Raw genomic sequence first — 24,307 nt, 5'->3', positions numbered from 1 at the left:
CATTTCATTCTTTTTTGTTTATTCTGTTCCATGGCAGTGAATTCCACCATTCTTTCAGGTCACTTATCTATTCTTCTGCCTCAGGAGTTATTCTGCTATTGATTCCTTCTAGTGTATTTTTCATTTCAGTTATTGTATTGTTCATCTCTCTTTGTTCTTTCATTCTTCTAGGTCTTTGTTAAACATTTCTTGCAACTTCTCGATCTTTGGAGATTCTTTTTCCAAGGTCCTGGATCATCTTCACTATCATTATTCTGGATTCTTTTTCTGGAAGGTTGCCTATCTCCACTTCATTTAGTTGCTTTTCTGGGGTTTTATCTTGTTCATTCATCTGTTACATAGTCCTCTGCCTTTTCATTTTGTCGGTCTTTCTGCGAATATGGTTTTTCATTCCACAGGCTGCAGGATCGTAGTTCTTCCTGCTTCTGCTGTCTGCTCTCTGGTGGATGAGGCTATCTATGAAGCGTTTTGTCTTTGTTATTTGTTTTTTTTTTTTTTTAACATCTTTATTGGGGTATAATTACTTTACAATGGTGTGTTAGTTTCTGCTTTATAACAAAGTGAATCAGTTATACATATACATATGTTCCCATATCTCTTCCCTCTTGCGTCTCCCTCCCTCCCACTGTTTTTGTTTTATTATTGTGACCCTTTAAGCTTTATATCAACAATCCAGATGAGGGTAAAAAAACTATACAACCACTCTCCCACGTCATGCACACCCAGAGCTAAAGATGAAATTAGGTATCATTTTTCACTTGGTTTTCATGAAAGACTAACATCCTATTACTTTCACCGCAGGCCTCTTGCTCTCACTTTTTTCTCACCCCCTGAAAAGACTGTCAACATTTAGCTTTGCTTTCTTCCACCTCACTCTTTAACTCAAGCGCCCTCTGGTGTTATTCTTGATTTTAGCAACTAAAATCATTGGCCTCCGAGTCCTGTTTAAATGTGCTTCATGGTGGTAGTTTTATCATCATGTTTCTCTTAAGTAGCACCTAGCACTAAGGTGTAACTATAAGACTTTGTGGGGAAAAAAAAAAATTAAAAATTAGAATGTCTAGGTGCCAAATTCTGCAACCTACTTGATTAGTATGCCAAGTAATAACTTTTTTCAGTGCCTCACTTTCTCCAGTCATGGACTTAGAGACTGTTAGCTCAGAAACTCACTTTACAGAGCGTGAAAGACAACGTCCTCATCTGAAAGACAAAGAAATCAAGACTCAGAGAAATTAAGAGACTTGCCAAGGTGACATAATGAGGCTTAGCCCCTAGATCTTTCACCACCATATGATGAAAAGAGTTAAAATTTTCTAAGTTCTTATCATGAGGTCTATTACAGGCTTTATCTTACGAGCCCCGCAGCATTGTTTTGAAGTAGATACTATCGGTATACCTATTTTACAGACAGAGAAATAGAAGTTTGAGAGAGAGAGTGTGGAAATGGGTGTATTCCATGTCACACAAATACAGGTTTTTAAACCAGGCAGCATGATTCCAGAAACCGTGCTTGAAGTCACAACTGATCTTAGTGCCTTTATAGAAATTGTATACATAGATGCAGATACAGAGGTATAGAGATGGATATGTGTGTACTTACAGATATATGATATATCAGTAAGCAAAATACAGAATTATTTTGAATATCTTAAAATTTTAAATAAATAGCATCATATTTTAGAATGAAAAAAAGGAGGGAGAGAAACAAGTGAAGGGGAAACCTATGGATTGAAATGGATTTGGAAGACATGGTTTTTTTTTAAGGAGTGACTCTAAACTATAATGTCTAAGAACGTTTGCACTTGGGCGCCAACAAGGTGGTGGTTACTGTGGGAGGGGACACTGATGGAACTGTTGAGGTGGCTACAAAATTCTGCTTCTTAACCTGGATGGTGGGTACATGGGTCTTTGCCTTATAACCGCTCATTGAACTCATTAAGCAATACCCCCCCCCAAAAAAAAGCATCATAGATTTATCTACCTGGGGTGTATAGAGGAAAGAGGCATCTAACATTCACGCCATCCTCTTTCAAGTGTACCTTTCTGTACTAAGGAGACATAGAAACTAAAAACTATATTTCTCAGACTCCTTCCCAGCCAGAGTCCTGGATGTGATTTAGCTTCTGTCAATCCAATCCGGCAGGATTGGAGCACAATGCCAGGCTTCTGCTGCTCTCGCTGGCAAGCCCAGTTGCGAAGACAGTTGGTTTTTCTGCAGCAGCATTAGCAGAGGTTCTGGGCTCTGTTCACTGGCCTTGAAGTGTTGAGAGCAGGGCCTGTGGCATGTGGCATCCATTTGCGTGGACCACAGCCTGCACAGTCTGGTTCTAAGAGCCCACAGTACCAGCTGTATCTTCTGATTGTGGTGACTTCCTGAGCATGGTAGCTTCCTGTTCTCGGTGGCTTTCAAATTGTGGCTGTAGTGATATTATAATGGAATCAGCGGCTTTTTGATGCTAGAAGCGACCTTTCTGTCTTGGTGCCTTATACAGGCTTTGGACAGCTTCATGGGGTGAAGCAAACACATACTGAAGTCCAGGGCCTATGAAGGGTGGGGGGCTTGGTAAGCTCCCTGCTCTTTGGGTAGAGGTCTGAGGGACTGCACCCTAGAGGCAAAGGTCAGCTACAGGTAACTGGTCCTCAAACAGACTGCAGTCCCCCTTCAAAGCTTCTGCACGGCCCAAAGTATCTAACTCCTGCAGTGTAACGGAAGCGATTCTTGATTGATAGTTACCAAGTGCCTGACACAAGCAAATGGAAGTTATTTCTGGAGGAAAGAATTATCATCTTAGACTTCTAATTCTTTCAACAGCAATTTTAAAAATGTAATACCCAGCACACAAACAAAGCAAGCATTAGACAGCAAGAATGAGAAATATACAGTAGAAGCAGAAAAGCACAGAGAAGGTCTAGACCAGTGCTCTAGAAGAACTATAATGGAAGCCACAAATGTGAGTCACATTTTTTAAAATTTATTTATTTATGTATTTTATTTTTGGCTGCATTGGATCTTCGTTGCCGCGTGCAGGCTTTCTCTAGTTGCGGTGAGCAGGGACTACTCTTTGTTGAGGTGCACGGTCTTCTCACTGCGGTGGCTTCTCTTGTTGTGGAGCACAGGCTCTAGGCACGTGGGCTTCAGTAGTTGTGGCACACGGGCTCAGTAGTAAACCATAACAAGGTTTATGGCCTGTTGATACTTAAAAGGATTTTGCAAAATCAGGCCTGAGGCAAGCCAGCTTCTCCCTTTGGGAGGCGCCCATGTTGGGGTGGTGTGGAGACAGCGGAACACAAGGCATGAGTAACAGGCACATTTGGGTGAGAGCTGCACTGCTTACAGCAGCCTAGACATGGAGCAGCCTAATGTCCACTGACAGATGAATGGTGAACGGAAGTGATATATATATTCACATAACAGAATATTATTCCTCCATAAAAGAGAAGGAAACCTTGTCATTTGTGACAACATGGAAGGAACTTGAGGGCATTAGGCCAAGTGAAAGAAACCAGAAAGAGAAAGACACATATCATATTATCGTGATTATGGAACCAAAAAAATTTTTTTTAAAAAACTCAGAGGGCTTCCCTGGTGGCGCAGTGGTTGAGAGTCCGCCTGCCGATGCCAGGGACACAGGTTCGTACCCCGGTCCGGGAGAATCCTACATGTCGCGGAGCGGCTGGGCCCGTGAGCCATGGCCGCTGGGCCTGCGTGTCCGGAGCCTGTGCCCCACAATGGGAGAGGCCACAACAGTGAGAGGCCCACGTACTGCAAAATAAATAAATAAAACTCATAGATAGAACATAGTGGTGGTGATTGTCAGAGGTGGGGATTGGGGAGGATGAGAGAAAGGGCTGAAGACAGTAAAAAGTACAGACTTCCAGCTATAAAATAAATAAGACCTGTGGATGTAATGTACAGCATGGTGAGTATAGTTAATCAGACTGTACAGTTGACCCCTGAACAACACAGGTTTGAACTTTGTGGGACCACTTTATTTTTTATTTATTATTTTTTTAAATTATTTTTTAACATCTTTATTGGAGTATAATTGCTTTACAATGGTGTGTTAGTTTCTGCTTTATAACAAAGTGGATCAGTTATACATATACATATGTTCCCATATCTCTTCCCTCTTGAGTCTCCCTCCCTCCCACCCTCCCTATCCCACCCCTCTAGATGGTCACAAACCACCGAGCTGATCTCCCTGTGCTATGCGGCTGCTTCCCGCTAGCTATCTAGTTTACGTTTGGTAGTGTATATATGTCCATGCCACTCTCTCACTTTGTCCCAGCTTACCCTTCCCCCTCCCCATATCCTCAAGTCCATGCTCTAGTAGGTCTATGTCTTTATTCCCGTCTTACCCCTAGGTTCTTCATGACATTTTTTTTCTTAGATTCCATATATATGTATTAGCATACGGTATTTGTTTTTCTCCTTCTGACTTACTTCACTCTGACTCGGATTGTTTTCAATAAATACAGTACTACTCGATCTGCCGTTGGTTGGGGCCGGGGTTGGTTGAATCCTCCAATGAGGAATCGCGCATACGGAGGGCTGCCTATGGGACCTGAGCACCAGAGAATTTTGGTATCCCGAGTGGGTCCTGGAACCAATCCCCAGTGGATACCGAGGGACAACTGGATTGTATCAATATATTTGAAAAGTGCTAAGAGGGTAGATCTCAGAAGTTTTCACCAAAAGGAAAAAAATTTTTAACTACGTGTGGTGATGGTTGTTACCTAAACGGTTATGGTTTTCATTTCACAGTATATACAAATATCAAAACATTACATAACATGGAGGAAGAGTGAAAGCAGAACCACTGACTCTGCTAGATTTCTCATGGAAACAGACAATTTAAGGGAAAGCTAGGTCACCAAAGGGTAGCTTTTGCCCAGACTGGAACTCTGGGATACTCCTCGCAAATTCTCGGTATTTATAGTCTAACTGTCCCTTTGCTGTGGTGGCTTCTCCACATGTTCTTATGACAAGCCACCAGCGGAGCCCCACGGCAGATGAGCTAAAATGTGCTGATGAACCACAGCCGGTGAGACGACACTCTGACACATCTTACTTCATTCTTGCATCAAACCAATACACAGCGGCAGTGTGAAGTGAGGGGTGCGTGTGTGCTGGGGAAGACCCGTGCGCCTGGGACCCTGGAGGTTCAAGATGAATGTGGGGACCACTGTGGATGACGAGCAGGGAGGGAATGTTGCTAGAGAGAGTGGGTGGTGCCCTGCCCCCTCTGACTTGTCCTGGCCTTGATCACAGACGAACTAGAAGGGCGGTGAGATTCATGGAACCGAAAGCGGGGAGGGGCAGTCGGAAGAATAAGTTAGATGTCCGGTGCCATGCACTTCTATTTATTTATTGTATCTATTTATTTAGCTGGACTTGCAATGAACGCCACCCAAGAACTACTGCCCTGTGGCCGCTGCCAGGTAGGTGGGGAGGAATGTCTGATTAGGAAGCGTGGGAGGAGGGGCGGGGAGTAGTAGAGTAGGCGTGGGGGGCGGGGCCAGAGTCCTAGGAAATAGGGCGGAGCCGACCCCGAAGTCAGCCGGCTTCCGTGGGGAAGGCGCAGTGCAGTTGTAACCTGTCCTCCCTGAGCGGCTCGTGGAGAGTAATTGGCAAGAAGTAGCTGTCGGTCTCCAGTCCCGGGTCCCCACAACCCGCCCAGGTTGGCAAGAGGAAGGAAGCTCGTGGTCGCCCCGCGTCCCCGTCCCTTCTCGGCGCAGAGACCTCACTCACCCGGCTCCGCGGCCCGGGTCCTCCCACGTCTCCCAGAGGCTATTTGTTCCCGGCCCCGCGAGCCTCCCCGGAGCGCGGGAGCTCGGCCCGGGCTCCTCTTTGTAGCTGCGGCGGGTCCCGCTCCCTGCGACGCCGCTCGGGACGCAACCGGCCGTGCTCTGGCCGAGCCGGGGCGGCGGGACGTCGGGGAGACAGACATTCGAGAGAAGACTGAGGGATTCAAACTGAAAACCCCGAGGAGAGTGTTTTCGGAGTCTTCTCTTGTGCTTGCAAACAGCGACAGTCTCAAGCTGGGAAAGCAACTTTGGGTAGACCGGGCAGGCGAGGACCGCGCCCCACCGATCGCAGGCACTCGGCCTGGGAGACGGGTGAGAAGGGAAGGAGTGCGCGGCGAGTAGACCCCACGGCGGGTCCACCAAGGGTTCAGTCCTATCCCGCCATCCCCAAGCCACCACCCCTGAGACCGCTGTGTTTAGCCAACTGCGCGGGGGATGGCCGGGGCGAAGAGGTTGGGGTGAGGGGAGAGATGCGGAGGACGAGGGGAACTGCCAGGCAGGAGAGGCTGGGGACTGCTGGTCGATAAGAAAGGAATGAAATTCCTACACCCTTGCTCTGAGCTTGCTTCTCCAGTGGCCTTGGAGGAGTTTGGAAGGTGCAAAGAACAGAAGCTAGTGATAGCGTCCCAGCTTTTCTTGAGTCTCGGCTCCAGCAGGACGGTTGGACTCTACTGCGCATCCGCCTTCGGTGATAGACCAGGTGCGCTCTGCCTGCAGCTAGCTTGATTAACACTGGGGTGCACTTGGTGAGAGTGAATCTTAATCATTAAAGAGAAAGTTGGAGAGGTTAGGATGCATACTGGAGGTGGGAGAAAATATGGGAAGAGGGAGGGAGAGATGGGAAAGGGAGGCAAAAGAGGCAGCGGGGAGAAGGGGGAGAGGAAGTTCGTTGGAAGGTTAGAGGAGAATGTGGTTGGTGGAATGAGGGAAGAGGAGATCATAACCTCCAGCAGTTTTGCTCACGCCACAAAAGGGGGTTTTTGGGGTGGTGAAGTTATTTAAAGTGATTTTTTATTTATTTATTTTATTTACTTTTGGCTGCGTTGGGTCTTCTTTGCTGCACGCGGGCTTTCTCCAGTTACGGCGAGCGGGGGCTACTCCTCGTTGCGTTGCGCAGGCTTCTCATTGCGGGTGACTTCTCTTGTTGCAGAGTACGGGCTCTAGGCGCGCGGGCTTCAGTAGTTGTGGCACATGGGCTTAGTTGCTCCGCGGCATGTGGGATCTTCCCGGACCAGGGCTCAAACCCGTGTCCCCTGCATTGACAGCCGGATTCTTAACCACTGCGCCACCAGGGAAGTCCTAAAGTGAATTTTTTTTTCTTTAATATCATCCCTTTTTGAAAAAGAAAAATGAAGAATTCGATTTCGAATACTTGCAAAATGCTCCCTTGGTGTAGTTGTTCTTTGCATTGTTTTTCAATAGGGCTTCCTCAGTCTTGGACTGAAGACTTTGGGCAGTGCTCAGAGGTGGAGGTACAGATACACGCCAGGCTACCTTTTGCGGGTTACTCCCCTAAAACTGCTGGGAGGAATGTCGCTGGCTCACACTACAGGTCTTCTTCTTTTTTTTTTTTTCCTACAGTACGCGGGCCTCTCACTGTTGTGGCCTCTCCTATTGGGGAGCACAGGCTCCGGACGCGCAGGCTCAGTGGCCATGGCTCACGGGCCCAGCCGCTCCGCGGCATGTGGGATCCTCCCGGACCGGGGCATGAACACGTGTCCCCTGCATCGGCAGGGAGACTCTCAACCACTGTGCCACCAGGGAAGCCCTACAGGCCTTCTTTTGCTGATACTGCTGCTGATAGAACCCAGGAAGACTCTGGGCAGTGAGCGTCCTGGGATCTGGGGACCTGGCTGGGGAGGGGGAGGATGGAAGGCGGGCAGGAATGGAAAGGGCTCCACAGTGGTAGGCACCTGTCCACAGTGCTCTTAGGATGGTGAGGGTGTGGTTTAGCTGGACTGGCTGCCCTGGAGGTGTGGGGACCCCAGCCTAAGGCAGGGTGCCTGACCTGTGCTCGTGTGACAGCTCTCCCTCTCCTGCCAAGTCCCACCTCCAGGAAGCCTTTCCTGATGACCCGGGACCCATCATGAATGTGGCATGTGTTGTCCTATGGTGTCTTTTTTCCCGTTTTTTGAAAGTCCTGTCTGTTCAGATAGATTTTAAGTCCCTCGAGTACAGACACTGTCTTGTATTTTTGGTACCTCAACAGCTGGTACATGACGCTAAAAAGATTCGTCAGGTAGATCCTCCTGTGTGCACCCAAGGGGTCCATGGTGGCCTCAAAGTGTTTCATTAAACCTCAGACAGTTAAAGGTGAGGCAGGACTAAGGACGCGGCAGATGGAGGGGGTCTGGGATGGAGACCCCTCCCTCTGCAGCCAGGCCCCTCGTGGGGAATCTCCGGGGACACACCTGTGTTTTTCTCTCATGGATGCTCACTCTCTCTGCCTCGACCTCACTGTCAGATCTCAGTCCAGACCTGGACAGCCCTGGTGTGAAGTCCAGGGCTCAGTGGACACAAAGCCTTTCCTCCAGTATGACAGTGACAGAAACAAGGTCAAACCTTTGGGTCTCCTGGCGGGGGAGGTAAATGCCACCAAAGCATAGACAGAATTGAGCCAAATGCTGGGAGAAGTGGGGCAAGAGCTCAGGATGGTCCTGCCTGTCATCACACCGGCCAAAAGGGAGACCAGGGGTAGGTATGCGAAGGGGGTGGGTAGCTGGAGACAGTCAGCAGGAGAGGGGAGGGAGCAGAGCACGTGCAGGGAAGGAGCTTCGTGTGAAAGAACGGAACACGGTCCAACCTGAGAGACCTGGTGGACCTGATGGGCAGGAGAGGGCAAGTCATGGACAGAAGAGCACAGGCCTCTAGATGTGCAGAGACACACTTGAGCTACGGGGAGGACGGACTGTGGACAGTCCAGGATGCTTCTTTGTGTAGGGGCACAGATCCGCCCACGCTGCAGGTCAAGCTGTGTTGTCAGCACGAAGCAGAGCGATGCACTGGTGCATCCTTGCGCTTCAGTATCAACAGACACACAGCCCTCCTTGACGCGATGAACGTGAACCGGACAGTCATCACTCCTGGAGCCACAGGGGTCAAAGAGGAGTGGGAGAACAGCCAGGAGCTGGCAGAGTGTTTTAGGAAGATCTCAGCGGGAGACTGCAGTCACTGGTTTAGAGAATTCCTAGAACACTGGGAGAACATGCTGGAACCAGAGCCCACGGGTAACTGAGCAGGGTGTGGAGGAGATGGTAGCTCTCTTCAAAGGTCTAGTGCCTTCCCTGTGTGGATGTGAGCACATATGTGTGTGCGATTGAAAATATGGTGGATGGATGGAGTGATTGATCTCTTGGTGGACTTCCTGTCTGGAGAATCAGTGACGGGCATAGCATAGGATTTCCCAGCATCCTCCTTTCCTAGCCCACCTCCCTCAGCAGAGGAAGGAGCCCCCTTCCCCATTAACCAATGACCCAGTCCCCCGACACTGCTAGGTGGTCCCCAGATCTATATACGTATTGTGCTTCCAGGCCTTCTCTCCTTCCTGTTGTAGTGATGCTTTAACCAGCTCAGATGTCACTTAATGAAGCCCTCACCCCTCCCCAGACAGAATTCAGCACCCCCAGATGTGTCCTCCTCAAAAGGACTCCCCACAGTAAACAGGGCCACCTGCATGATAATCACATGGACACTTGCTGTCTCCCTCAGCAGTAATATGAGCTCCATGAGGACAGGGCACAACCCCTGTTCATCTTTCTACCCCAGTGGTTTCACGTAATGGGTCAGTAGCTTTGTGCGGGGGGACATGTGCTGTCTGGGGACACTAGCTGCTGAGGAAGGTGTATTCTTAGGTTTCACACGGCTTTTGCTTTATTGTTTGTTTTAGAACCACCATTAAACGCCCCAAATAATGACCAGTCTGCATCTATCCATTAATTGAATGGATCATCCCATTGATTTTCACCTGCTTCGTCCTAATTGGCTTCATCGTCGTGAAACTTATGAAGAAATCAGGGACCACAGCAGGTGAGAATCAGGCTGGCCTCTGGCTCCTGGGCCTATCATGTTCTGGTAAGGACTTGGGAGAGGTGAGCCACGGGTCTCACCCGAGCACCTGTCCACTGATCCATCTCTACCTAGAAATGCTGCACTTTCTCAGTCTTGGGCCCCCACACTTCCCAGTAGGGCTGGGGATTACTCTGCTGTTGGGGTAGAAGAGGCTGGTATGGGCAGCAGGACAGTGCAGTGAGGGGAGGGGAAACCAGGCATCCACTCCTGTGGGGGGGAGGGGGCGGGCCGGGTCTAAGATCTCAAAAGGCTGCGGCGGGGGCAGGGGGGGGTGTTGTCTCACTGAGATGGTACCCAGGGTTCCCCCATCCTCTGATGAAAACATTTTTTGTTCTCTGATGATAGAGTGATTTAGTTCAACAATTTACCTGATGTTCTAACAGCCGTTCCATCATCTGATGTTTCTTCCCTGGACCAGGAGGAGGTGGAAATGTTAGACCAACCTTTGGTGGAAAAAACTGACCCTTGATGACAGTCTGGCTGCTGATCTAATAATATTATCTTCTACTCAGAGGTGGGTTTACCGAGAAGGTAAAGAGCCCCTTGCTTCCCACGGCTGTTGATGAGCTCTTACGGCCGCAGTTAAGCGGAAAGGAAACGTGTCCAACCACCTTCCTGTACCTTTGGGAGGAGCCTCTCCACTGTGTCTCATAGGCCTTCCCGTCAAAGGGAGGGTCAGCACCTGAAATAAAAGAGAGCTCTGTGTGCCCAGTTGTACTGGGCCGTTACCTAACACAGTGCACAAAAATGCACTCAGAATGGACAAAAGACTTAAATATAAGACCTAAAACTGTAAAATCTTAGAAGAAAACACAGGACAAAAGTTTCACGACATTCGATCTCACTATGATTTCTTGGACGTGACACCGAAGACACAGGCAACAAAAGAAGAAAATAAACAAATTGAACTTCATGAAATTTAAACATTTTGCACATGGAAAGACAGTATCAAAAGAGTTAAAAGGCAGCCCACTGAAAGGGAGGAAGTGTTTGCGAATCATATGTCTGATAAGGGATTAATATCCAGAATATATAGAAGACTCCTAAAACTCAACAACAAAAACACAAACAACCTGATTGAAAAATGGGCAAAAGACTTGAACAGATATTTCTCCAAAGAAGATATACCGTAGGCACATGAAAATTGCTCAATATCACTAATCATTAGGGAAATAGAAATCAAAACTACAGTGAGATTTCCCCTCACACCCATTAGGATGTCTTCCATTAAAAAAAGAGAAAATAGCAAAGAACATAACGAGGTTGTGGAGAAATTGGAAACTTTGTGCATTTTTTGATGAGGATGTAAAATGATACAGCTGCTGTGGAAAACAATATGGCCATTCTTCAAAAAATTAAAACTAGAATCGCCATATGATCCAGCGATTCCACTTCTGGGTATGTACCCAAAAGAATTGAAAGCAGGGTCTCAAAGAGATACCTGTACACCTATGTTCATAGCAGCATTATTCACAATAGGTAAAATGTGGCAGCAACCCAAGTGTCCACTGATGGATGAATGAATAAGAATAATGTGTTATGTAGACACAATGGAATATTTTTCAGCCCTAAAAAGAAGAAGATTCTAAAAAAAAAAGAAAAGAAGAAGAAAATTCTGACATGCTACAACAGGGATGAACCTTGAGGATATTCTGCTAAGTGAAATAAGCAAGTCACAAAAAGACAAATACTGTGTGATTCCACTTACATGAGATACTTAGAGTAGACAAAATCATAAGATAGATTTTATGAAAATAGAAAGGTTGTTGCCAGGGGTTAAGGGGAGGGGGAAATGGGAGTTAATGTTTAATGGGTACAGAGTTACAATTTTACAGTGATAAGATCTATGGAGAAGGATGGGGGTAATGATTGCACAGCAGTGTGAATGTGTTTAATATCACTGAACTGTATACTCAAAAATAGCTAAGATGGTAAATTCTGTTACGCATATTTTATCACACATAGAAAAATGTTAAGGGTGTCCACAGTTCCTGGCTCATCCCTGGTGCTGCATTCCTGGCAGCGAGCCTCTTTCCTGACCCCTCCTACAGGGCTCTGAGTGAACCAGTTTACAGCAGGACTGGCTCCGTAGAGAGGTGACGCTAAGATGATGATGAAGTGGGTGTCCACGGCTGAGCTGGGTTGCTAGGGTAGGGGAGGGTGGAGACAGCTCAAGAGTACCTACAACAGGGAACTGAAAATGTGAGCCTGGGACCTTACCTGAAGCTGGAAGATCCCTGTTCCTGGTGTGGGTTCCCCGATACGTCTCCCTGGTCTTCAGAGCCTGAGAAAGGGGAGGAGATTGTGTGACTGATACTTTGCCTGAACTCCCAAAACTTTTGGCAGCCGGGACTTCCATGGTGGTCCGGTGGTTAAGACTCCGCGCTGCCAATTCAGGGGGCCCAGGTTTGATCCCTGGTCAGGGAACTAGATCCTGCATGCCGCAACTAAGAGCCTGCATGCAGCAACAAAGATCCCATGGGCCGCAACTAAGACCCAGCGCAGCCAAATAAATAAATAAATAATATTTTAAAAAAAGAACTTTTGGCAGGGACTGGAATTAACTCTTGGTGGAATGGAAGAGAAAGATGGTACAAGTCAGTGAACAGAGAGGTGATGGGAAAACAAAAGAAGTGACTCTCTCTCTGAAGAGGTGAGGAGGCCGGCTCTGGGCTGAAAACCTCTGTGATCTCTCTGGCCGGCCTCACAGCCTCATGTGGAGAGCTGCCCTCCCCACCCCAGACTGATGACAGTAAGGCACTGCAGTCTCTCTCTTCAAATATTCATACTCCCAGCCCCAGAGCCCTCCTTCCTAGGTCTTATTTTCTCAGGCCCTGGGCCAAGGTTCTCTTCTGGTGCTTCTGCCGAGGCCTCCTTAAATGAAGAGGATGGAGAAACCTGGAAGACCCTTGTCCCCCCTCTGACTCAGACCCAGGTCTCTCCCCTCCGAGTCCTTCCCCTGCCTCCACCTCAGGGTTCATAAAGCTGCTGGAGCCTTTCACTCCGGTCTCTGAACAGTGAGGCCACACTACACAGGCCATTCCATTGGGGAAAATGGAATAGGGGAGTTGGCACAGCCTCTGGGTTCAGACTCTGGCTGTGCTCTCACAGTAAATGATCAAAGGCTTAACTCTATCATTTTAGGCTTGTCGCTTTAATCAGCTGGAACGTCTCCCAGCAGAGCTGAGCTCCTTACAAGGAGCTGTGGGGTGTGGTCTGAGATCTGGAGAGACTTGGAACAGGCCAACCATGTCATGATCTGACCCAGGTTGCCTCAGCTTGGAGACACCAACAGGAAGCAACACACAACTGGTGTGAGTCACTTGTGCCCCTAATAGCTGAGGGCCTTGGCTTCTAGCCATTGCTCTCTCCCCTAAGACTAAGAGGAGCTGCGCACCCCAAGCCAACGTCAGAGGGCGCCATCGGCCAGGCTGCGGCTTGACCTGTCACAGCTGCTCCACTGGGCCCATCCGGAGCTTCCAGGGTGTCCAGAGAGATTTCCCCCTGAATTATCCCCAACTTCACCCTCTCTGCTGATGCTCATCCACACTCATCCGCAGCGGTGCTTCACTTCCTACCGACATTACATGTCATACTGTCTTCCAGAGCTGCAAAGTGAATAACCATTTTACTGAAATAAAAATCGAGCCACCGGCGCTTTGTGACCGCCTGGAGGGGTGGGATAGGGAGGGTGGGAGGGAGGGAGATGCAAGAGGGAAGAGAGATGGGAACATATGTATATGTATAACTGATTCACTTTGTTATAAAGCAGAAACTAACACACCATTGTAAAGCAATTATACCCCAATAAAGATGTTAAAAAAAAAAAAATCGAGCCAAAGTCAGAGGTGCCCATCCCTCCCCTCACCACTCCTTTCTGACTGTGACCTGGGTAGGTTGCCAGCCTCACTTAACCTCAGTTTCCTCGTCAGTCGCTCAGGGAGAGAAGCAGGACACTCTCACTAAGCAGTGAGGAAAATGATCACATTTGCAAAGCACTTGGTACCCAGAAGATGCTCAACAAATATCAGTTCTCTTCATTGATTGGGGAAGGCTTCAGTTACTTTTAAAATCTCCATGAACGCCCAGAGAGAAGCCCTCTACTCCTCTTCTGACTAGAGAACCCCAAAGCGCTCCCTTTACAGAAATTCTGATTTCCTTTCCTTCACTATTTTTTCTTTATTCACCTTGGTGCTTTTTCTTCTTGGACTTGAAATACATTATTGTAAATATCATATTTTAAAATACTAAATATGCATATGGTAACACAATGCACTGTTTCTTTGTGCTAATAGTAGCTTATATTTTATTTTTTAATTAAAAAGTTTTATTGAAGTATAGTTGATTTACAATGTTTTGTTTCAGGTGAATCACTGAGTAAGTGATTCAGTTATGTATTATATATATATGTATATATACCATATACCGATCTATATACCATATAGATTATATGTATATATACCATATACCAATCTATATACCATATAGATTATATGTATATATACCAATCTATAAACCATATAGATTATTACAAAATATTGAGTAGAGTTCCCTGTACTGTACAGTAGGTCCTTGTTTTATCTATTTTATATATAGTAGCATGTATATGTAGTAGCTTACATTTTAAATGGAAACTCTGAGCTCAACATAAAAGAGACATAGGAATTTTTTTTTTATTTGTTGTGCCACATGGCTTGTGGGATCTCAGTTAATGACCAGGGTTTGGACACGGGCCACGGCAGTGAAAGCACGGGATCCTAACCACTAGGCCACCAGGGAACTCAGGAAATTTTTTTTTAAATTGAAGTAGAGTTGATTTATAATATTGTGTTAGTTTCAGATGTACAGCAAAGTAATTCAGTTAAATATATATATTTATATAACATACAATAACAATGGAAAATCTGAAAAGCTATATATACATTATAGATATATATAATGTATATATAGTTAATATATAATGCATTTATATTTAGTTTTTTATATATATGGTTTTTCAGATTACTTTCTGTTATAGGTTATTACAAGATATTGAATATAGTTCCTGTGCTACAGAGTAAATTCCTGTTGCTTATTTATTTTATATATAGTAGTTTATATCTGTTAATCCCATACTTCTAATTTACCCCTCCCCTGGAAATGTTTTTTCTGGTCACCTTTTCTCTCATCCCTAAGCTAGATAGGAAAAAATTTTTAATATCTTTTAAAAATTAGCAAGTAGGGCTTCCCTCGTGGCGCAGTGGTTGGGAGTCCGCTTGCCGATGCAGGGGACATGGGTTCGTGCCCCAGGCCGGGAAGATCCCACATGCCGCGGAGCGGCTGGGCCCGTGAGCCATGGCCGCTGAGCCTGCGCGTCCGGAGCCTGTGCTCCACAACGGGAGAGGCCACAACATTGACAGGCCCACGTACAAAAAAAAAAAAAAAATTAGCAAGTAAAAAATTTAAAATTTCTTAAAATTTTCTTCTTAAAATTTCTTTAGTTGTTAAACACAATTGGTTGTATTTTACATTCTCCATTACCTTACTACACTGTCCATCTTTGCCAGAACTCTTCTCACTGTTTCCTTAGCAATCCCTGTTTGCCTATGTATAATAGTTTCTAAAAATTGGGGTACCTGCAAAACAGTCTTTCCTTCCATTGCGGTTTTCAAACATATGTATTTCCCACCATAAACAGAGAAACAAACTTAATATAGGTTATAGAAACGCAATTTTCCCTTTAAAAAGGAAGGAGAGTATGTGTATTTTTAACAAATGGGATTCCACTGTGCACACATTGCTGCCTCTTCCGTGTGTCGCTTAATGATGTATCTGGGAGATACGCAATGCAAAGTATTCCACAGCATGATTATACCAAAATGTATTTAACCAGCTCTCACTTGTGTAGATTCAGGGTGCTTCCAGCTATTGCTTTTGCAAAAAAAATCCTGCAATAACCATCTATACATACATCTTTCCAAACTTGTGTGAGTATATTTGCAGAATAAATTCCTGGAGATAGAATTACTGGGAAAATGAGTGTGTTTTTAATTTTAACAATTTCAAAATTGACCAAATATTATAAAATGTGAATCCTTAGTTTGGCAGAGTATGGAGGAGCTTTAGTCAGCAGGAGTAAAAACTGGTCCTGGAGGATATTTTGGCAAGGCATGTGAAAAACCTTAAAAATGTCCAACCCTAACCTACAGACTGTAAGTTAATAAATTTCTGTTATTTTGAGCCACTACATTTGTGGTAATTTGTTACAACAGCAATAGAAAACTAGGCAGACATTATCAAAGGTGCTCAGACAACAGAAATGGACAAAAGCCAATCTAACTTTCAAAAGGTAGATTTTGCAAAACTTGTACCTAAGAACAATCCTGGACAAGATTCTACAAATAGCTTTTAAGGGCCTATTTGGAGAACTCTGACAGGAAAACCGTGCTCATCAGGATGGTAAGGTAAGTCACTTACTACATTTTCCAAGCAGTAGTACCCATCTGTTTAACTTGGTGTTGTAAACTGGGAAGTATGAGAATACGATGTACTGCAGCTCCAAGCTACTTGACAAGCTCTCATGATATGTTTGCAGAAAAGATGGAGAAATCCAGCTGAGAAAGAGCACCTGGGTGGATTGATAACCTAATAATCATAGTCAAAGTGTTCAAGTTAATGAATCCATGTTAACCTTGGGGTAAGTCTTTAAAATGGGGTGCCTCAACACTCCCTCCTTGGCCTTCCCAGAGTCCATAATTTAAATCAGTTTCTTGGACAAAGACATAAGACAGGATCGTCACTTAACAGATGATACAAAGCCAGATGGAATAGAAAGTGTTAGGTTTCAGGATCAAGATCTAAAGGCTTCACGATAGGATGGATGGATCCGTGGACGGAGAGCAGGGCAAATAGCCAGCAGTTGTGGACCCTCTACCTCGTGCTTGCCATTGTGGCAGGTGCTTTCACTTAATCCTCATGACAACCATGGGAAGTAAGGTTATGCATTTGTTTCTGTATTATAGATGAGTAATCTGGGGCTTGAAGAGAGTAGGTGGCTTGCCCCAGGGTCACAGTGCTTTTAACACTGTTGAATTTCGCAGGCAGTTTTTAAATATATGAAGGACCATCACTTGAGAGAAAGTATAGAATGCTCAAAGAGACCTCAAGAAAATGAACTACAAAAAATGCTTGGAAGCTACAAAACAGATTGTAACTGAATGTAAGGAACAGAGTTCTAGTCAAGAGTTAAGAGTTGCCCAAAGATGGAATCGCTTGGATGTGTGAAGTCTTGCATTCCCAGCCAGGATAACACGGGGACTGTACTGGTACACAGTGTGTGAGGGTGTGGTAACTCAATGATCAGTGTTTGTGTAGAACTCAGAACATTTACTGGCATCCAAGCACAGCCCTTTTTAAAGTGTCTCTTAAATTTGCAATAAAAGTGAATAGAAGTGTTTAGGCAAACGCTAGGCATTGCCTTAGTCAAGTAGAAGATAACTTCTGGGGCCTCCCCCCAGCTCCCCATCACTGCGTTTCTCTCATTCTGCCCTCCATGGGGGAGAGAAGGGAGGCCGCGCTCACAGCCATGCTTGTACCTCATGACCTCTGCACCTTAGTAACAGCACCTGGGGGACACAGGACCCAGCTGGACTCATCAGAACCTCTCCCGAGCCTGACAGTCCATGGGCTCAGTTTCTGTGCGTTGCCGGAAATTGAGGTGAGGTAATCTCAGGCTTTGCACATGGAGGGCAGAAAACGCCAGACCCTGAGAGAATCCTGTGACCAGAGGGGTGGAGATGCAAGACCACCTGGCTCTGAAGGAAGAAGTAGCACCTGGGGACCAGCTGCTCTGGGCTGAGGGCCTCCACCCTTGGGTCCAGGCCCTCCTTCTGGCCCAGCTGCTCTTCCTGCCCTGCCCGTGAGTGACACGTCTCACATGCCAAAGCACTGTGGCCCTTATTCCTCATGCCACAGTGAAATGGGTTTCTGTTGTTTGCAATGCACAGAGATTTTACCAGGACAACCCTCCATCACTCAGCTGCAAAAAATTCAAGCCCGTGCAGAGCATCCAAGGAAGAGGCCAGGGAGGCGCCCAGGGGAGCCGCTGGGCCTAGAAGGTCAGGCAGCCCCTGGCTTCACTTGCTCGCTCTCTTGGCACCGCGTGTAACCCGTGCTCTACGGGCCCCTCCTGCCTGCTCCCCGTGCCCCCTCTGCTGAGCGGCTTCTCTGCTCCATTGCCCCTCACAGGACTGTGTGGCTCCCACCTGGCTTCCCAGCTCCACTTCCCTCACTGATTCCACTGTTCCTCGACTCTATGTTCTGTGTTCCTGGGAGACAGGGTCGATGGCTGGGCTTGGGCCAGGTGTTATTACAGTTCCATCAGCGGTGGACAGGCTGGGTCACCTGGAAGCTGGGGCTGCCCCTCCAGGGATGCGGGCAGAGCAGATGCCGTGAAGGGGGTGAGGACGGGAAGGAATCTTAGTGTAATGACTGCTGGACTCGCAGGTTGTAGGAGCCTTAGGCTTCAGCTGGTTGCACGTCTTCTAATCTTGTGGAAACTCCCTTATTTCTGTGGGGCCTGGTTTTTTTCTGTAAAGTTAAAAGGTGGAACAAGAAATAATAATTATCATTTATTGAGCATCTCCACGTGTCAGATGACCTTGTATGGATTTTACACGCACTAGTTTAACTTACTGCCTGTAAAGCATTTAAGACAGTCACTAGGATGATGATCTCGTTCCAACCTTCAGTAAATTGACATATCATGTGCAAATCTCAATTTGCTGAACTTGTACCCTTAATGATCTTATGAAACAGAGACACATCTCCACCTATTCAGATCACAGTCCTGACATTTGTATCCTCACATAAAAAGTCTTCTGTCCATTCATAAGGTTTTGACGTTTAGGCTTTCAAATCAAAGATATTCTATTTCCAAAAAACTGAAAGGAGAAAGAATTAGCATTTAGAGACACAATGTCCTACAAATTACAGACATTTTTAAATGTAAAATTCACAATGTTCAAGTTTCTAAAAAAAAAATTCTGGATGTGCTAAAAAGAAGGAAATGTGATTCATAATCGTGAGAAAAATAAGTCAATAGAAACGGACTCAGAAACAAAAATAAGTCAATAGAAACGGACTCAGAAACTCTAGCTCACGGGTAGCTAGAACTCTCAGGTGCAGCCTTCCCTGGATTGGACGTTTTCGTATACCTTATTAAGTCACGTAAAACACGAGTCCTCTAGATCTTACACGACCTCAGCTGAAGGCCTCTGCTCACGCTGTAGAGTGAACTCATCAGGTCCCCATAAGCGACTGTGTTCAGATTTCTAGTTAAGTTTGTGGAAAATTGAGTGAATGGGACTACTAGTTGTGTCTTTTCCCACAGCACTGCCCGCCTTCTGTTACCCAAGTGCATTTTGGGGACCTAAGATGGAAACGATCAGGGGCGCCGGAGGTGAAGGACTGAACGTGGTGCTTGGTAGTTCCCCAGGTGAGCATGTCCCTTCGCTAGAGCCGGCCCTGAGGTCACACGGATTTGTGGAGACCCCTCCTCCCCTTCTCCCCAGGTGTCCGTACCCCTTTGAGCTGACAACTGAGCAGGTCTGGCTGGTTAATAAAGCGTGGCGCGCTTAGACACGAGCCCCGCGCAGATGCGGAGGGCCCCGGGCGCAGAGCCCAGCTCAGGGGCCGCTACCCGCCTACCAGGCTACTTCCCGGGTCTGCAAAACAGGCGGGTGTGGGCGGGGTCCCTGCGAGCGAAGGGAGGGCCGGGCGGGGGGGCCTGGGCGGGGCTTCACGCGCCCCGCCCCCCGCGGCCGCTTTTCATCACCGGCTGGTGATCCTTGTCTAGGCTGCCTCATCCTCGCGGAGCTCGCGACGGCTCGGGGCAGAGAGTCGCCGGGGCGCCCAGAAGCCCCGGGAAAGGACGAGGAGCGGGGCCGGGCCGGGCCGGCAATGCCTCCAGCTGCTGCGGTGCCCGCCGGTGACCGAGCGCCCGCGGCCTTGGGGGCGCAGCTGGACCCCGGGGAGGCCAGGCTTTGAGGCGCTGGGGCCTAGTGCCCGCTGCGGCGGCTCAGAAGGGCCACAGGGCCCGCGCTCCCCAGCTTCCCTCGCTTTCTGCGGCCCCGCCTCGGCTCGCTTCCTCCGCCGCCGACCGCTATGGCCTCCGCCGCCCGGGAGAGCGCGGGCTCCGGGCTCAGGCGGTCGCCACGGCTCCCGGCGCTGCGCGGGCTGCTGCTGCTGTGCTTGTGGCTGCCCAGCGGCCGCGCGGTGGGGTCGCCCTCCGCGCCGCTGTCCGACCTGCACGCGCAGCTCTCGGGAGTGGAGCAGCTGCTGGAGGAGTTCCGCCGGCAGCTGCAGCAGGAACGGCCGCAGGAGGCGCTGGAGCTGGAACTGCGCGCGGGCGGCGGCCCCCAGGAAGGCTGCCCAGGCGGCGGCGGCGGCTACAGTGCCATGCCGGACGCCATCATCCGCACCAAGGACTCCATCGCGGCCGGCGCCAGCTTCCTGAGCGCGCCGGCTGCCGTGCGGGACTGGCGGCAGTGCCTGGAGGCCTGCTGCCTCGAGCCGCGCTGCTCCGTGGCCGTGGTGGAGCTGCCCCGCCGGCCCGCGCCCCGGGCCGCCGCGCTCGGCTGCTACCTCTTCAACTGCACGGCGCGCGGCCGCAGCGTCTGCAAGTTCGCACTGCACCGCGGCTACAGCAGCTACAGCCTCAGCCGCGCCCCGGAGGGCGAGCAGGAAGGCCTGGAAGCTGGCGCCCCGGCCACCGCCCGGGCCTCGCCGCGGCCGGGTAAGCACCCCCCTGGAGGCCGGGGCCGGGCTGCTTGGGTCCTGCTGTCGCTGCTCTTGCACCTGTTGGTGGCTGCATCTGGGAGACTCGCCCAGGCAGGGCCGCTGGGCCCTTCTCAGTCAAGTCAGAAATGAAACACCCTAGATCCAAGTTAACGTAACTTAGTTGCGGGCATCCAGAAGAGTGGCTTTGATTTCCCATCCTAGGGATGGTTTCTGAGAAAGCCCAGTAGATTGAGCAGAAGCGGGCACGATGGGCTGCTTGTGGAATTTTTCTAAGCTTAGGGAGGTATGCTTATCTGAAAGGATTCGCAGAAATTCGATTTAATGGAGGAGAAAAGTTCAGGGGGAAAAAGTCTATTTGAATCTCAGAGGTTCTTATGAGGAAGGCATGGTTTGTGTCAGGTAATTACAAGAGCAAAATCTAATTAGCTGCCGGATTGCTCATAGCGCACCCTTATTTCCTGGCTTGGCTCTCAGGATTCATGATTCCAGCTAACGTTGCTTTCATCAGATAAAAATAGGAAGAGAAATGTGTCAGGTTATTTTGAAGTGGGTCCAGCTGATTCCCATGAACTATATGGTTCTCTTTTTTAAAGAGGTAAAAGAAGGGACTTGATTTGTTGAAAACAAAGTTTAAGGCACCTCTCTTTTGAAAAGGAGCTAAAAATGATGCTTTTCATTGGATGGTTTTACTTTCTGGGGATGCTCAGAATGAGAAGACCAAAACGGGGGAAAAAAAAAAAGTAGCAGTTGGAGATTAAAGTCCCTGAGGGAATAAAACCTTGACTGGGCCCACCTGTGGTCGGCTCCGAGTGTTTGACTGCACTCTGTTGCTGTTTGCTTTATGATAACACAAGACTGAAACCATAGCAAGATTAGAGGGGCGTAGCCTCTGGAGTCTTCATGACCTTTAGGTCCAAAGAGAAGGGTCTGGAAATCTGTGTCCACAGTGGCCCACCTCCCTTCCCACCTCCAGGGGAATAAACATCAAAGGTCACCCTGCAACTGCTCAGCCTTGAGGCAGACGCTGGGAAGGACCCCAAAGCTTTCTCCCTGAAGTGGAGGCAGGAGGTACTTTCACCTGGACCCTCACCAGCATCTCAGCCCGCCCATGGGTGTTACACGCACATCCGTCCTCTGCCCAAGCAGGAACTCAAAGATCCCAGCACCAAAGAAACAAAATCCCTTTCCCTTTTTCTCACTGCACATCTGGAAGAGACCAACATTGCCAAGGAGAGCTTTCTTATAAGCCCGGGGAAACCAAAAGGAAATTAAACAAGGAAAGAATAGGCCCATGGGAGAAAGAAACTTTAGTTTACTATAGAAGTTTCTGAATCATTTTTTGTTCTACATTGTTTTTTTGGCCTTCCCTTCCCTGGGGCAAGTTTATCTAGGAATTCAGTTTTGTAGATGTTCAGAGGTACACACAGATGACCACTGGGCTTGGTCCTTATTCTGGAAGAGAACTGCCTTGCTCACAGTTCTTTGGCTCTCCAGTAGTATGGACACATGGAAGGGTGCTTCTTAGCCCAGTGCGCCAAGAAACGGTCTGCAGGTAGGGCAAACGTTACCCTACCCAAATGTCCTGTGTTTTCCCCGCCCAGATTCTTTAACCTCCTGAAGTTCTCTGTGCTTCTGAGACGAAGTTTTTCCTTCTTGAGTGTTTTTTATTTTTCTGAGTCTTGTGAGCATGTGTAGTTTAAGGCCAAAGGAGCATGAAAATGGTTTAGAGAAGCTCTTGCAGAGAACTTGTTAGGGGTGCATTTGAGGCGAATGAGATCGTGAGAAAATGGTGGAGGGCCAGGTGGGGTGGGACAGCCCACATTTATAGTGGACCCCATCAGCCCTGTTTGTTGCTGATGTTCATTGTTCGATGGGAAGCACTATTAACAAGCTCCTTAGACAAGTGAACTCACTCTGTCCTCACAGCACCCCAAATCTAGGTTCTTCCATAATCCTCAGTGTACTGGAAGGCTTGGTGAGAGAAAGTAACCTGCCTGAGGGTCTCATATCACCTAAGTTGTGGAGCTGTGTGTTGTGAGCTGTGTTCTGGGCCAGCTGGAATGTTTTTCACCAGCAGCATCGGGCCGCCTGGAAGCAGAGATGCCCTTGGTTGGGTTTCGAGGGTGGCACTGACGAGGTGGCTGCAGGGGATGATGGAAGAATGTGCGAAGGAGTGGAGGATGCTTAGAGAGGTGTGTTGAAATGACAGAATCTGCCTGCGGTTGCATGCAAAGGTCAGGGCTGGGGACTTGAGGTCCTGAAACCTGGGTTTGAGAGGCAGCTTTTCTACATGAGGGTCCCTGTTCATCCTCTTAGGGCTTGAGTGCTTGCCTTGCCTTCCAGCCGGGCTGTCATGACGATCAAGGCTGGACATGCTTTGTGAATTATAAAGGTGGCATTTTTTTAGGGAAATGATCCATGCTAAAGAAAAAGTATGAGCAAAAAAGTTTATTATAGCATTATTTATGATGGTGAAAAAAATTGGTAACAAAATATCCAGTAGTAGAGGTTAGGGAATCAAAATGACAACTGTGAAGTTTATGTAGTGACACAGGCAATGGTAGGATATATGAATAAATATCAAAAATAGAAAATAAATTAGTAGGTTAAATTCAGGATGTAACTTTATATTTACTGTAACCAGAATACACATCCAGTGCCCCCAAAGTGTAGTGGGAAGGACAGAACCTTTCAGTTTGACAGATCTGGGCTGACATCTGAACTGACAAATTTATCACTTGTGTGGTCTTAGGCAACTAAGTTGGCCAGTCTGACCCTAGTTTCCTCATGAGTGTGATGCAGATGACAACACTACCTCAGAGACTTGTGAAAGTTCAGTGACTTCACGGCTCAAAACACTAAGCATGGTGCCTGGTACAAAGAAATCACCCAACAAATGGTAACTATTAATTATTATTATCAGCAGCTCAGATGGAGAAGACAAAGAGTACACACCAGAAATGATAATCATGTTGGGGTTGTGAATCATTTTTTCCTAACGTATTGCAATTAAGAAAAACACACAATGGAAGAAAAAAGACCACAAAAGCCAACAGAAAACTCAAGATGGATTTTAACCTGTAGTATCTAAGCCTCTTCCCTTAGTCTGGCCCTTCTTCCATATCCTCAGCCTCGCCTGTATCATTTGTACCCACGCAACAAGACCCAGATGCCAGACCTCTTCCTTGCCGTTAAGGCGTTGGTCAGAGCAGCTGGTCAGAGCAGCGTGTTGTAAATCAGCGTAGCTAATGGTATACTTCTCTGTATAAAATGCCGCCTTGATATGCTCCATCAAAATTGGTATGAGTTTTATTTCACCTCTGTGGATCTTACCAAGTGTGCTTAGTCTTCAAAAGAAATCAGTGTTTCCATAGTACTTAACATTGGCTTGTTCCATTTTTCTTACAAAAATTCCAAGTTACATTTAATCTTGTTCTTCATCGGCAAGTCAAATTTTTTGAATGATAGCACACTCCTTTCCTCCTCTCGTCATTTGTTTATTTTTAAGACCTATTTCTGGCTTAAGCCAGCTTTGCCTGGACTTGAACTGAGGAGGAAATATAGCTCTATTATTTCAAATACCATGACCAATTTAGAGGGTATGAGGATTTCAACTGTGTTCATAAATCATATCTTTAAGCTTACCTAAAGA

General features: G+C 47.5%; 2 protein-coding genes across 5 annotated transcripts in view; both read left to right on the top strand.

Moving 5' to 3' along the window:
- The first annotated feature begins 5,586 nt into the window (after positions 1-5,586).
- On the top strand, positions 5,587-9,370 carry LOC115851332 (retinoic acid early transcript 1E-like). Its single transcript, XM_060283526.2, is given in 3 exon segments — positions 5,587-6,120; positions 7,390-8,502; positions 8,757-9,370. Coding segments are annotated over 2 exon segments (711 nt in total). The 5' UTR covers positions 5,587-6,120; positions 7,390-8,078; the 3' UTR covers positions 9,044-9,370.
- Positions 9,371-19,675: 10,305 nt separating this feature from the next.
- The window catches only part of LRP11 (LDL receptor related protein 11), a 60,956-nt gene continuing 56,324 nt past the window's right edge, over positions 19,676-24,307 (top strand). For 3 of the 4 annotated variants that reach the window (XM_060283774.2, XM_060283773.2, XM_030853187.3), the window contains exon 1: positions 19,676-20,650. In XM_060283774.2, coding sequence (XP_060139757.1) covers positions 20,020-20,650 — 631 coding nt within the window. In that variant the 5' untranslated portion in view covers positions 19,676-20,019. The remainder of the gene's footprint in view (positions 20,651-24,307) is intronic. The other variant, XM_030853186.3, reaches the window with a different exon arrangement.

Source organism: Globicephala melas, chromosome 14 (genome assembly GCF_963455315.2).
Source record: "Globicephala melas chromosome 14, mGloMel1.2, whole genome shotgun sequence".
In the NCBI taxonomy this organism is placed as follows: Eukaryota; Metazoa; Chordata; class Mammalia; order Artiodactyla; family Delphinidae; genus Globicephala; species Globicephala melas.
This window is presented reverse-complemented; position numbering and strand designations above follow the sequence as displayed.